The sequence below is a fragment of the Motacilla alba genome, chromosome 27 (assembly GCF_015832195.1).
Source record: "Motacilla alba alba isolate MOTALB_02 chromosome 27, Motacilla_alba_V1.0_pri, whole genome shotgun sequence".
Lineage (NCBI taxonomy): Eukaryota > Metazoa > Chordata > Aves > Passeriformes > Motacillidae > Motacilla > Motacilla alba.
The window spans coordinates 3,145,044-3,157,912 of NC_052042.1; the positions used below are offsets into that span (position 1 = coordinate 3,145,044).

Sequence of the window (12,869 nt, forward strand, 5' to 3'; positions counted from 1 at the left end):
TAGGTCAAAAAGATAGAAATTTAGTTAAGTAGAGAGTAAATAGAAGGACACAAGCTAGTTAAGATAGCATTATACAAGAGTTAGGGGACTGCACTGTGTGCATAGCAAACATGAAATAACCACCTATACAGCTCACTGCGTTATAATTAAAAACCCAATGTACCATGGAGTGAGAGCATTCCTCTCTGCCCAGGTGCAGGGAGAGCACGGGGAGGAAGAAAACAATGAGGATTGCCTGAGGCTGCGGGTGGAAAGGGCCTGGAAAGGGTCTGTGGCACCCGAGGCACCAGCTCCCCACGCCGGGGCGCTGGGGGGATGTGGGCTCCCGGGGGCTCCGGGCTGAGGGGATGGAGAACCGGAGGGCTCCCGGGGGCTCCGGGCTGAGGGGATGGAGAAGCGGGGGTCGCGGCCTGAGGGGACGGGGGATACGAGAAAGTCCTGAGGGGTCCTGGGTGAGTGAACGCGGGCTCCCGGGGGCTCCGGGCTGAGGGGATGGAGAACCGGGGGGTCCGGGCTAAGGGGATGGAGATCCGGGGAGGCCCGAGGGGTCCGGGCTGAGGGGATGGAGAACCGGGGGGGCTCCCGGAGGCTCCGGGCTGAGGGAGTGGAGAACCGGGGGCTCCCGGCCTGAGGGGACGGGGGCTACGGGAAAGTCCCGAGGGGTCCGGGCTGAGGGGATGCGGTGTCCCGGGGGCTCCCGGGCTGAGGGGATGGGGATGCATGGAGGCCCCGAGTTAAGGGGAGGCGGGCTTTCGTGGGGCGCCGGGCCGAGGGGCCGCGGGGTCTCGGCGGGTCCCGGGCGCTGGGGGCCGCCGCTCCCCTCACGGCGCCGCCGCCCTTGCCCTGCAGCGGCGCGCTCTCTCCGCCAGGGGGCAGCGCCGCGCCCCGCCCGCCATGTCGGACAAGATGGCGGCGGCTGCGGCCTGTCCGCAGCCTCAGCCCGGTCCCAGCGCCGCTCCCAGCCCCGGCCCCGGCCCCGGGCCCGGCCCGCCGGCCGCCGAGGCGGAGCGCGGGGCCCCACGCGGCAGCGCGGCGGACGGGGAGGCTGAGGCGGAGGAGTTCGGGTGTCCGGCGCACTGCTCCGACCTTGCCTGGCGGCAGAACGAGCAGCGCCGCCACGGCCTCTACTGCGACATCACGCTGGCTTTCGGCGGCGCGGGCATGGCCCGCGAGTACCGGGCGCACCGGTCCGTCCTGGCCGCCGCCACCGAGTACTTCTCGCCGCTGCTCTCGGGGGGGTTCGCGGAGTCGCGCTCGGGTCGCGTGGAGCTGCAGAAGTGGAGCTCGGAGGGCGGCCCCGACCCCGACACGGTGGAGGCCGTTATCGGTTTCATGTACACCGGCACCATCCGTGTGAGCCCCGGCAACGTCCATGAGGTGCTGGAGATGGCGGACAGGTAAGTGCGGCCCTGGCGGGGACCGGGCCACAGCATCAGGGGATCACAGACGGGTTTGGGTTGGAAGGGACCTTAGAAGTTCATCTCGTTCCATCCCCTGCCATGGGCAGGGACACGTTCCACTATCCCAGGTTGCTCCAAGCCCCATCCAGCCTGGCCTGGAACACCTCCAGGGATGTATAACTCCCTTGTTTGCCCTGCAGGTTTCTGCTGACCCGGTTAAAGGACTTCTGTGGAGAGTTTCTGAAGAAGAAGCTGAACCTCTCCAACTGTGTGGCGGTTCACAGCTTGGCCCATATGTATTCCCTGAATCAGCTGGCCCTCAAAGCTCAGGACATGATCAGGAGAAACTTCCACAAAGTCATCCAAGATGAGGAGTTCTACACTTTGCCATTTCACCTTGTCCGGGACTGGCTCTCAGACTCGGAGATCACAGTGGACTCTGAAGAAATCCTCTTTGAGACTGTTTTGAAGTGGGTTCAGAAAAATCCTGAGGAAAGAGAGAGGTACTTTGAAGATCTCTTTAAGCTGCTAAGATTATCTCAGATGAAACCCACGTACCTGACCCGCCACGTGAAATCCGAGCGGCTGGTGTTGAGCAGCGAGGCCTGTGTGAAGCTGGTGTCCGAGGCCGTGGAGAGCCACGCCCTGCGCTCTGAGAACCTGCAGTCTGGGAACCTGCAGCACTCCGCCTGTCCCGCCGCGCTGCTGCCGCGCTTCGGCCAGAACATGGACGTCATCATGGTCATCGGCGGCGTGTCCGAGGGCGGCGACTACCTGAGCGAGTGCGTGGGCTACTTCATCGACGAGGACAGGTGGGTCAACCTGCCTCACATCCACAACCACCTGGACGGGCATGCCGTGGCCGTGACAGAGTCCTACGTGTACGTGGCTGGCTCCATGGAACCGGGCTTTGCCAAGACTGTGGAAAGGTACAATCCGAACAGAAATATCTGGGAGCAGGTTTCAAACCTAATCACCAGGAAACATTCCTTTGGCCTTACTGAAGTGAAAGGCAACTTGTACAGTATCGGTGGACATGGTAATTTCAGTCCAGGCTTTAAAGATGTGGCCATTTATAATCCTGAGCAGGACAAATGGCTGAACCTGGAGTCGGCACCAAAGATCCTGCGGGATGTCAAGGCTGTCTCCGTGGAGGACCGCTACGTGTACGTGGCCGCCCGCACCCCGGTCGACAGCGACAGCGAGGACGGGCTGAGGGCTGTTATTATCAGATACGATGCTGAAACCAGGCAGTGGCAGGACGTGGAGTCCCTGCCCCTCATCGACAACTACTGCTCTTTCCAGATGTCTGTTGCCAGCACCAACTTCTACCACACGGCATCGTGCTGCCCCAAGAGCTACCCCATAGACAACGAGGAGGCCAAGGGCAAGATCTCCAGCAGGGCCTCGGATGAAATCCTGGAATCCTTGCCCCCCGAGGTCCTGAGCATTGAAGGAGCAGCTATTTGTTACTACAAAGATGACGTGTTCATCATTGGGGGGTGGAAGAACAGCGACGACATCGACAAGCAGTACAGGAAGGAGGCCTATCGCTACTGCGCCGAGCGGAAGCGCTGGATGCTCCTGCCCCCGATGCCACAGCCCCGCTGCAGAGCCACTGCCTGCCACGTGAGAATCCCCTTCAGGTGCCTGCAGGGAACGCAGAGGTACCCCATGCCACAGAATCTCATGTGGCAAAAAGATAGAATAAGGCAAATGCAGGAGAGGCAGATGCAGGAGATACACCGATACTCGCTGAGCTTACGGAGGATGCCGCGCTCCCAGATCGAGTGCTAGTGTCTGCAGTATCACTCCTGATGAGCCTAGGAAATAAACCCATTTGTTAGGCTTGATGTGTCTTTATAAGACATGAGGGTGTGGATTTGATTTGATGCATAAAACCAGCATCTGTCGTGTACTGAAAATTCAGAAGCTCAGAAGTTGAGGGTGGGTGGGAATTGAGACACTCCGTGAATCCAACAGTATTCCTTAATGATGCCCAGGGAAAAGCTGTAGCCTGTATTGGGCTGTGAAATGTCTCTGGGAGCATTAAGCCTGTTACTTCTTTCCTCAGATCTTTGGTTCCAAGGATTTCTGTAGAGTTAGTCTCTGACAGTTCTACTTGGAAAATCAAAGATCTCTCTCTTAATAATTTAGTGGTTACATTTGTGTGTGCTTGAAAGCACCTGTTTCATTTGCACTTATCTCTTGACATTCCTTTGATTCTCTCCTCAGTGACTAAACTTCACAGGATTGGTGTTGATGTACTTGGCTTTCCCAAGCTGGAGGCAAGTGCAATAGTTCTGTATGAAACAAAAGCACAATCTTTCTTTATGAAATTATTTCAGGATGTTTCTATGTGTATTAAATATTTTGTATTTGTGTGTTGTAGAGAGGCTGCAGTGTTTGTTTATAGGTGGATGATTGGTTGGACACAAGACACTTGCTAAAAGAGAGCTTAAGGCAGTGGATTTTTTTTTCAGGTGTATTTGCAGGTTTGAGTCTGTCTGTGACTCAAACTTAACTTGGGTCAACAGCCTGAGCAAAGGAGTGACACCAGGCAATGAGCCACCCACCCACACTGGTTGTTCAGTTCTGTCAGAGTGGATCAGTGAGAATGGGATAATTTCATGGGAATATAGTGAAACCTGAGCTACTTGTAGGTCTTTTCTCAAAATGTTGCACGTTTTAATTCTAGTGAAAAGTGATGAAAGAGCCCCTGCTGTTCCCAGCCTGTCTCTGACAATCAGAAGCCTTTGCCCTCCCAGGGGACTCCCAGCAGCTGTGCTGCAGCTCTGCACCGGGCTGGCACGAGTGCTCCTGCAGGGGGGAGAGCTGGCCTTCCAGAGTCTCCAGGTATCTATCTGAGCTTCCCCACGTGCTGTGGGCTGAGATTTAAGCTCATTTAAACATCTTTTGGCATTTTGAGGTGGCCGTACACGTAAGTGCCCTGGTTGGCTCTGGATGCTTCCTGCTGCACTTCCAAAATGTGGGATAGTCCCTTTGGAGTATCCCTGCCTCTCTGTCCCACTGAACACTCCTTCTCCCCAGCCCAAGAAGCTCCAGAACCCTTTCATTTACCAACAGTTTCAGTGCATACTTCCTACCTCCTTTTCTCCCCATCCTTCCCTTCTTTTGAATGTTCCAGGTCTTTCCATGCAGTCTTAACTCAGGATCTTAGGGAAGGGAATGGGAGGAGTAACCTGGGTATTACAAAATTTCTGTAGACAAACCTTAGTGGAAAATCTGTTACTGTTCTTGGTTCATTGCTGATTTGCTGGTGGTTTTGCTGTGTGGGTGAGTTCTTTACAAAGAACTTTTAACCAATTTGGGGTTTGTTTTGGTCTTAATTGTTTTTCTTCCTGAGCTGCTCATTCTCCTTTTCCAGTTCAACAGGCAGCCCAGATCATATCTGAAACTTGGGGTAAGTCTTTCCACCACTTAGTGTGTAAAGGTTTCTCTGATGTGTACGTCCCTTAATGCTCCACTCTGTGGTTCGTGGGCCACTTTGATATCAACAGCTGTTTGTGAGAGTCTCTCCAGCCTTAGTTAAAAAAAAAAAAACTACCAAACTTGAAATTCTGAACAGTTTGTCTTGGTTTACTCCTCTGTGGTAACCATGTTTTATTTTCTTTGCCTGTTTGGTTGTTGGGGCAGGTGAAGTCTATGCTACTGGCTTCATGCAAGAGGAAATAGGTGAGTTTAAGGTGATGTTTGCAGGTGGCTGCTCCCAAACAGCTGCTGCAGGCTTGTAAGCTGGGGGTTGATCCGTGGAGTCTTGCAGGTCTGGCTGGAGTAGGGGCAGAATTGCTGCTCCTGCAGCAGTTTGTGATAAAGTGCAAATGCCTCTGGTGCTGAATCCATCAATGTGACAGCAATTTGTGGGAGCTGATTTTAAGATGCTTTCCCAGCCTTTACACCAAAGCAACTGAAAGGAGTTGCTGTCCTCCACCCTGCTGAACCAGCTGGCAGGGTTAAACAGGCAGTTGGAGAGTGGTGGGTCACCACCACAGCTCTCTCCAAGCTCTCTTGTAGTTTATCATCAAATACAGACAATCTGTAGGGAGAAACACCGAGTTGGTTCTTTCTGTTGGAGTAGGAGCTGAATATTTATTGCATGACTCTGTGCCACAAAGAGGCAAGAACAAACCTTGCAGTCTTGCTTTTTCTAAGCAAAATTGATATTGCACTTCCCAGGAGGACTTTGGGCTGATGGACAAGCTGTGGCATTTACTCAAAGCACTCTCCTGAGAGCCAGTGTGAGCCCTGCCCCATCCCTGGACAGGTAACCCGTGTGTGCCAGCTGCATGCTGTGTGGGCAGTGCTGTTCCTCCCTGTGCTGGGGTGGGGCCTGGCAGCAGCACAGGCTGCTCTCAATGTTTGCTCTGCCAGTTCTGGGGTATTTTTAAGCAGTTGGGGTTTTTTAGCCTTGAGGGACCAGTGGCACTGATAAGGTTTGTGACCGACAGGTCAGATAGTCCACTGCATCACATGAGGTGTTGGGAGAATTGCGTTCATGGCTCTGGCTGCAGTTTAGCCCACAAGCCTGTGAATCCATAACAATTTCCTTGTGCCCTTGACCACCATAGCTTGCTGGGTGTTTATCAAATGATCCCATAAACAGAAGCCTGGGAATTCCTCCCGGGCGTTTCTGGAGGCTGGTCAGCTGTCAGCAGGATCCCAGTGTGTGTTCAGTAAGGGTGAGAAGGCTGACTGCTGCCTCACTGAGGGAAAAGGACATTGGGGGGAGTTTTCCTCCTCCTTAGGACAATCACACCTCTACACCTGTCCTGATTCCTGCCACCAAACACACGTGTCATGTCCTGGCTTTCTGCTCAAAGTACCAGTGGCACTTGCCAGGTGCTGGTGGTCACTTTAGTACCTCCCAGGGGCCAGATGTGTACATAAAATTTTATAACTACCCGGATACTCCATTAGTTGCCAGGGGTTGTTTTTAATGACTCCCTTGCACACAGTGGGAGTCATTCCAGAGATGAAGCAAACAGCCCAATGTCACATGTGCTGTGAACAACTCTACCCAGCGTTCTGCTTTGTATTGCAATGACATTTTTCTCCATTACAGTAAATATTAAAATTCAAACTCTTGGCTCATCTTGTGTGTTGTGGAATACTCTGGTGGCTGAAAACAGACCCAGTCCCAAGGAATTAGAACTTTTTATGTTATTCCTTTTACAGCCTTGTAACAGGATATAACATCCAATGGGCTTTGAAAAGCAAGTGTAGAGAAAGTGGTCTGTGGCTTGGATTTATTTTCAGCTCAGTCCACCTTAGGCTGGGGTACAAGCCATCTCCCATTTGACGCTCCTGGGTGGAATCTGATGAAACAGGTGCTCTTGAGGATCTAACCCTGTTACTAATATGAATGTAGAGTGTGGAACTAACGAGATGATTGATGACCATTAATAATCAGAGTCTCCTCGTGGGTCCATGTCACTGTGGGTGGCAGCAGCTCTGCTCTCCTGGCACATTAACAGAGGGACAGCAGTTTCCTGGGGAGCAGCACTCCTGTCCTTACCTGTGTGGTAAAGTTGTGTGTGTCACAGGCCCTTTGAAACAGATCCTGCTGTCCTGTTCTTGACCTTAAATACACTGTACTAAAGTTTATTGTAAGAGGTGAATTAATGAAAATAAACCTTTTATTTCTCTAGCATTCTGTTGTGCTTCTGATTTTTTTAAGTTAATGTATAGGGGTGTGGCTGATACATTGGGTAGTGCTGTTGAGTGAAAATTTGAACTCCTAATGATCCTTTTAGCCTGTTACAATTATTCCTAGTTTAGAACAAGAGAACATTCTCCCTTGCTGCCATGGGGACTTTATTACCTAAAGAGAACTATTTACACAGGCATCCAGTGATGGGATGCTCAGAAGAGAACTGTTTACACAGGCATCCAGTGATGGGATGCTCAGAAGAGAACTGTTTACACAGGCATCCAGTGATGGGATGCTCAGAAGAGAACTGTTTACACAGGCATCCAGTGATGGGATGCTCAGAAGACTTTATTAGATACGCAGAACTATTTACACAAGCATCCAGTGATGGCTGATCACAACACTCCTAGCTAAGGGGAACTATTTACAACGGCGAGCTCCGAGTCGAGCTGGTGAACAAGATGTCCATGGAGGAGCTGTGCTGGTAGTAGTGTTGCCTGGCGATGTATTCCATGACATTGGAGAGTCCTGGCACCACGCAGCAGCTGACGGCGCTGCGGGTGATGCCCATGCTGTGGGCGTCGTACCACTCGTTGGTGTCCTCCTCGTAGCACTCGGTGGCAACGGTGGTGCTGAACCCGTTGAAGCCCCCGACCACGAACAGCAGGCCGTCCATCACCTCAATGCCGAAGTTGCTGCGTGGGTTTAGCATGGAGGGCACGGCGTGCCAGGCGTTGGCGATAGGGTTGTACGCTTCCACGCTCTGCAGCCGGCTGTTCCCGTCAAACCCTCCGACCTGTGAATGCCAAAGGGACAGAGCTTGAAAGGGGCCTTTCCTCAGGCAGGTCCTGGCATGCGCAGAGGGATGGGAACTGCTGCTGCCTCCCTGGCTGCAGCCTGAGCACGGCCAAGAGCCTGAGATCTCTGAACACGGCTCTTGCTTATTGCTGCCTGCTCTCCGAGGAGCTTTCCAAAGCTCTTTATGCAACTGTCAATTTTGACATTTCTCCAGAGGCTGGATGCAGTCCATGGAGAGGATAAACAATGGATGAGCAGGCCCAAGCCCCTGCTCTGTGCTGCTGATGCCGTTGGCAGTGGCAGAAATTTCATTCTTTGCTGCAGCTGCTTAAACATTGCCAAACACCCTTTTCATACTCAAAAGCGTGTGATGGCTGATAACATTCTCAGGAAGTGCATCAACCCTTCTGGCTCTGACTTCCCTAAACCTCACCTAAACACATGGCCACCCTGGAGGTCTGGGAGCTGCAGCCCCCCAGAGGACTGCAGGGCTGGGTGGTGTTGGCCCTTACCGCGTACACCTGGTTCCCATACGCCATCACCCCAACTCCGCTTCTCCTGCTGCTCATTGGGGCGATCAGGGACCACTGGTTTGTGGTGGGGTTGAACACTTCAGCTGAGCTGAGGCACTGATCACCATCAAACCCACCACAGATGTACACCTGGGGACAGGAGAGGTGCAGAAGTGCGAATGGGGTGGTTAGACCCTTGGTGAGGAAATGTTGAAGAGAAAATTATTGGTGTGGCAGGATTTTTGGGGTGTTTTGTTTTAGAGTGGGAATGTTCTTGTCATCCTGGGTTCAAAGTAGCAGCAGTGCAAAAAGTTGATGCCAGCAAGATTTCTGCTCTTGATTTTCCAAGCTGCATGAAGCAGACAGGCCTGGTATTGCACCTATGGCCAGGAAAAGGGCTGTTGGGCACCAGGTCAGCAGCAGCTCTGGAAGAGTTTTTGTATTCCTGGTCGCCTCTCTGCCACACCAGGCAGGCTGCTTTATATCTGCAGCTCCAGGGTTTCATGAATTGTTATAAATTTATGTCATGAATTGTTATGAATTTAAGTGTTACGAATTTAGTGAAGGTTTATGTGAACTTTCTTCCTGCTGCAACCCCAACTACTCTTAGCTGGGCTTAGTTTACCTTTCCGTTCAGCGTGGTTGCACTGGCGTCGCTCCTCTGCTCGTGCATGGGGGTGATCAGGGTCCACTGGTTGGTGTCTGGGTCATACCGCTCTGCTGTGTTGAGCCTCATGTACCCATCAAACCCTCCCATGGCATAGATGAAGTTGTCCACGACGGTGACGCTGACGTAGCAGCGCCGTGAGTGCATGGGCGCGACCTGCTGCCACGTCTTCTGGAGCGGATCAAACCGTTTGACGATGTTGAAATAATCCGTGCCGTCGAATCCACCGATAACATAGACGTGGCCTTTCAAATAAGCTGAGCCGTGATAGGCAACAGGGCTCTCCTGCTCCCAGGGGATGTTCAGCCACTTGTCAGTGCGGCCGTCGTAGGTCTCGATGGCGCTGGTGGCGCCGCCGCCGCTCCAGCCGCCGATGGCAAAGAGGATGGCGTAGGGCAGGCGCGGCCGGGTGAGGGGGTTGGCGTTGACTGAGGAACTCTGGCCGTAGGAGTTCAGGTCGTAGATTTCGGACAGGGCGCTGATGATGAGATCTTTGCAGTTGGCATTGTCTTTCACGTACTCGTGAGCTTTGACGTTGTTCATGAAGTAGTCGGATTGTAGGAGTGCCAGTCGAACCTGAAACAGGCAAGGAGGAGGTTGGAGTACTGATACTGATGGCTTCCCCCTCGGTAGCCTTTGGGGACAGCTCCAAAGCTGCGCTGCACCCACCTTGCTGAGCAAGCAGGCGATGTGCTGCCTCCTGTTCTGCGGGTCATGAGCGATCCACCTCAGCACAGCCTCAAACACGGCTTCTTCTCGCCGCACGTTCAGCTCATCCTTCTCGATGATGTGTGCCAGCTCCTCGGCAGAGAGGTCTAGGAACTCCTCGGACACCTGGGACACCTCCTCGAAGTGATGCAGGATGTACACGCAGGCAGCTGCGCGCAGGTCGGGGCAGTGGTAATAGTCAGTGAGTCTGCAAATGCCAATGCAATTCTCAAAGCACAGCCTGGAACTGAGGAACTCACAGCACAGGCTGACGATGCCCATGACATTGAACTGATCTGCTGCAGCCAGCAAACTCTCGACGTTGTCCTCGGTGATCGGTACTGTCCCGGTGTAGGCGTAGTTGATGATGAGACCCATCATTTCAGCTGAAATGCCAGGGATTTGATAGACCATCTTGTCTGCGCTGTCCCAGTTGGTAAACAGAGTCCTGAAAACATGGTGTAGCTGTGTTAAACCCTGCCCCTGTATGCCCTGTGCTCCCCCTGCCCCCAGGGCACCAGTTTTGGCGCTGGTAGGGGCCATTCTGGGAGGCCCCATGGTTTATGGATTAATGTTTTACTTGCTGGTTGTTTAAAAAAGGAGACACAGCCTTGGAGCATACCAGAGCTGGAGGCAGCAGGGCAGGGGGTTTCACCTGAGAGGAGCAGAGGGGCAGAATCCCCCCCACTGCCTGCTGCCCACGCTGTGGGGATGAGCCCAGGACAATGGGGGTCTTCTGGGAACCAGTGCACACAGCCAGGGCATTTCAGCCTCTCACCCACCAGCACCCCAAGTCCTTCTCCCCAGGGCTGCTCTCAGTCCATTCATACCCCAGGTGCAGCACCAACACTTGGTCTTGAACCCCAGGGAGTCACAGGGTGTGGGAAGGCAAAGCTGCCCCATGGCAGCTGAGCCAGGCTGGCCAGGCTCCAGCCCTGCCCTGTGTCTGGGGCTCCTCCGACACCACTGCCAAGAGCCACTGGTCCATGGATTAGTCCTGGTGTTCAGGGAGGTGTGAGGAGTATGGGAAATCACTTGGTGAGAGGTTCAGGGCAGGTGGGAGTCCTGGAGAAGTGCTGAGGTGGGGTGACCTCAATCAGGGCATACTGTTTGTCCCCCTCCCCTTGTGTTTCAAGGACTGACCTGAAGTAGATACTGCAGCAAGAGAGGATGAGCTTGTGAGCCTTGAATTCCACCCCATCTACACTGATGATCACATCACAGAATCTCCCTTCCAGGCGGAGTTCATTGGAGATGCTGCAACTCCTATCGCTCATCTTCCTCTCCATGGTGGAGGGTGAATATTTGGTAGGTGCCAAGCTATCCCGCACGTTGGAGCCAGAGGCAGTGGACCTTGCTGAGGTGTGTGGAGCACTCTGGTGTTGTCCCCAAACATCCAGCACTGAACCCCCTTGCTGGTTCTGGGTTGTGCCCCATAATGACATCACAGATGCAGGGGTGACCCAGGCCCAGCATTCTGTGGTTGCCCCCAGCCCTTGCTTCCCCACAGCCCCGGGTTTTGCTGGCCCCTGGACCTGCACTGCCTTGACGGAGCAGAACCAGCCATGTGCTCGATCCCCTGGCAGCCCTTCAGTAACATTTCACTGCCTCCAGATGTGGGCATGAACTCCCGATGAAGCGTCTTGTGCCACCTGGCCCAGGAGGAAGCTGAGGTACAGTCCAGCTCGTGTCAGTGCTGTCGCACACGCTGTCCCTGCTGCTTTGTCACTGACGTTGTGCCAGGGGAGGTTTAGGTTGCATATTGGAAATGCTGGGGATTTTTTTTTCCTGAGTGGCCTGTTTAGCCCTGGCATTAAAATCCAAACTCTTGGCTCATCTTGTGTGTTGTGGAATACTCTGGCTGAAAACAAACCCAATCCCAAGGAATTAGAGCTTTTTATGTTCTTAATGCCGCCTTATAACAGGACGTTGTAACACCCAATGTTACAGGCTGCCGAGGGCACTAGTGGTAGATCCTCATCCCTGGAGGGGTTCAAAAATCTTGTGGATGTGGCACTTAGGGACATGGGTTAGCGGAGGCCTTGGCAATGCTGGGGGATGGTTCTTTGAGGGTTTCTCCCCTCTGTGGGGAGCGCTCTGTGACTCAGCGCTGCCGGGTTCAGTGCCGGGAGCCTCGCGGGCACGGCCGGCGACTTTTCCTTTTTTTTTTTTTTTTTTATTTTTATTTTTTGTAACATATCTCGCCTTCCCGGCTCGTCGCGGGGGAAACACAACCGCCGGTGGGAGCGGGCGCGGGGCGGAGCACGGGAAGAGGATTCTCCCATTCTCCGGCCGCAGCAACCACCGAACGCTCCCGGAGCCCCGCCCGGTCCCGCGGCCCCGTTCCGGTCCCCGCGGCCCCGTTCCGGTCCCCGCGGCCCCGTTCCGGTCCCGCCCCGCGGCTGCGCGGCCGGAGCGAGCGGAGCGGATCGGGGAGATGGTGAGAGCGGGGCTGCGGCCGGGAGCGCCGCCAGCACCGGGGCACAGAGGGGCCCGGAGGGTCTCGGTGTCCCCGGAGCTGGGGGGCCCGGAGGGTCTCGGTGTCCCCGGAGCTGGGGGGGCCCGGAGGGTCTCGGTGCCCCCGGAGCTGGGGGGCCCGGAGGGTCTCGGTGCCCCGGAGCTGGGGGGCCCGGAGGGTCTCGGTGCCCCCGGAGCTGGGGGGCCCGCAGGGTCTCGGTGCCCCCGGAGCTGGAGGGGCCCGGAGGGTCTCGGTGCCCCCGGAGCTGGGGGGCTCGGGGCGGCACCGAGCGGGGTCTCTGCCTGCAGGTGCCCGAGCTGGAGAAAGCCACGGTCCGGATCCGGCAGCCCGAGCGTGTGCGGGAGATCATCCGGTCCCTCCGGGAGCAAGGGGTGGCCAAGCTGCAGGTACCGGCCCCGCGGGGCTCGCCCCTGCTCTGTCCTTTGCTCAGCTGCCCCTTCCTCGTCCCCCGGCTGCTGCCAGCCCCGCGGGGAAGCGCCTGCGGCAGGAGGAGGCGAAGCCCCCCAGGAGAGGGAGGACGGGGCCGGTGGCTCCCTCCGGACGGACCTTTTGGGTTGTGAAACGTGAGCTGTGCGCCAGTCCCCGGACCCCTGCTCCGCCCAGGCGGCACGAAGCCGCTCTTCGGTGCCGATAA

The 12,869-nt window shown here is 55.0% G+C and overlaps 2 protein-coding genes across 5 annotated transcripts; one reads left to right on the forward strand and one right to left on the reverse strand.

Moving 5' to 3' along the window:
* Positions 1-853: 853 nt before the first annotated feature.
* On the forward strand, positions 854-7,067 carry KLHL11 (kelch like family member 11). 2 transcript variants are annotated; one of them, XR_005259799.1, is made up of 4 exons: positions 854-1,397; positions 1,601-4,824; positions 5,058-5,096; positions 5,598-7,067. XR_005259799.1 is itself a non-coding variant. In XM_038163074.1 (2 exons), exons 1-2 carry the CDS (start codon positions 895-897, stop codon positions 3,195-3,197), a joined length of 2,100 nt encoding a protein of 699 aa, XP_038019002.1. In that variant the 5' UTR covers positions 854-894; the 3' UTR covers positions 3,198-4,964. The 2 variants fall into 2 exon arrangements, 1 of the variants encoding a protein (XP_038019002.1); XM_038163074.1 differs by lacking the exons at positions 5,058-5,096; positions 5,598-7,067 and having other exon boundaries at positions 1,601-4,964.
* A 182-nt stretch (positions 7,068-7,249) lies between these two features.
* KLHL10 (kelch like family member 10) lies at positions 7,250-10,788 on the reverse strand. 3 transcript variants are annotated; one of them, XM_038163077.1, is made up of 4 exons: positions 9,718-10,788; positions 9,007-9,624; positions 8,382-8,531; positions 7,250-7,867 (listed from the first exon to the last, which is right to left on the reverse strand). In XM_038163077.1, exons 1-4 carry the CDS (start codon positions 10,312-10,314, stop codon positions 7,496-7,498), a joined length of 1,737 nt encoding a protein of 578 aa, XP_038019005.1. In that variant the 5' UTR covers positions 10,315-10,788; the 3' UTR covers positions 7,250-7,495. The 3 variants fall into 3 exon arrangements, with proteins under 3 accessions (XP_038019005.1, XP_038019003.1, XP_038019006.1); XM_038163075.1 differs by having other exon boundaries at positions 9,007-10,788; XM_038163078.1 differs by lacking the exon at positions 8,382-8,531 and having other exon boundaries at positions 9,007-10,788.
* Between the last annotated feature and the right edge of the window lie 2,081 nt (positions 10,789-12,869).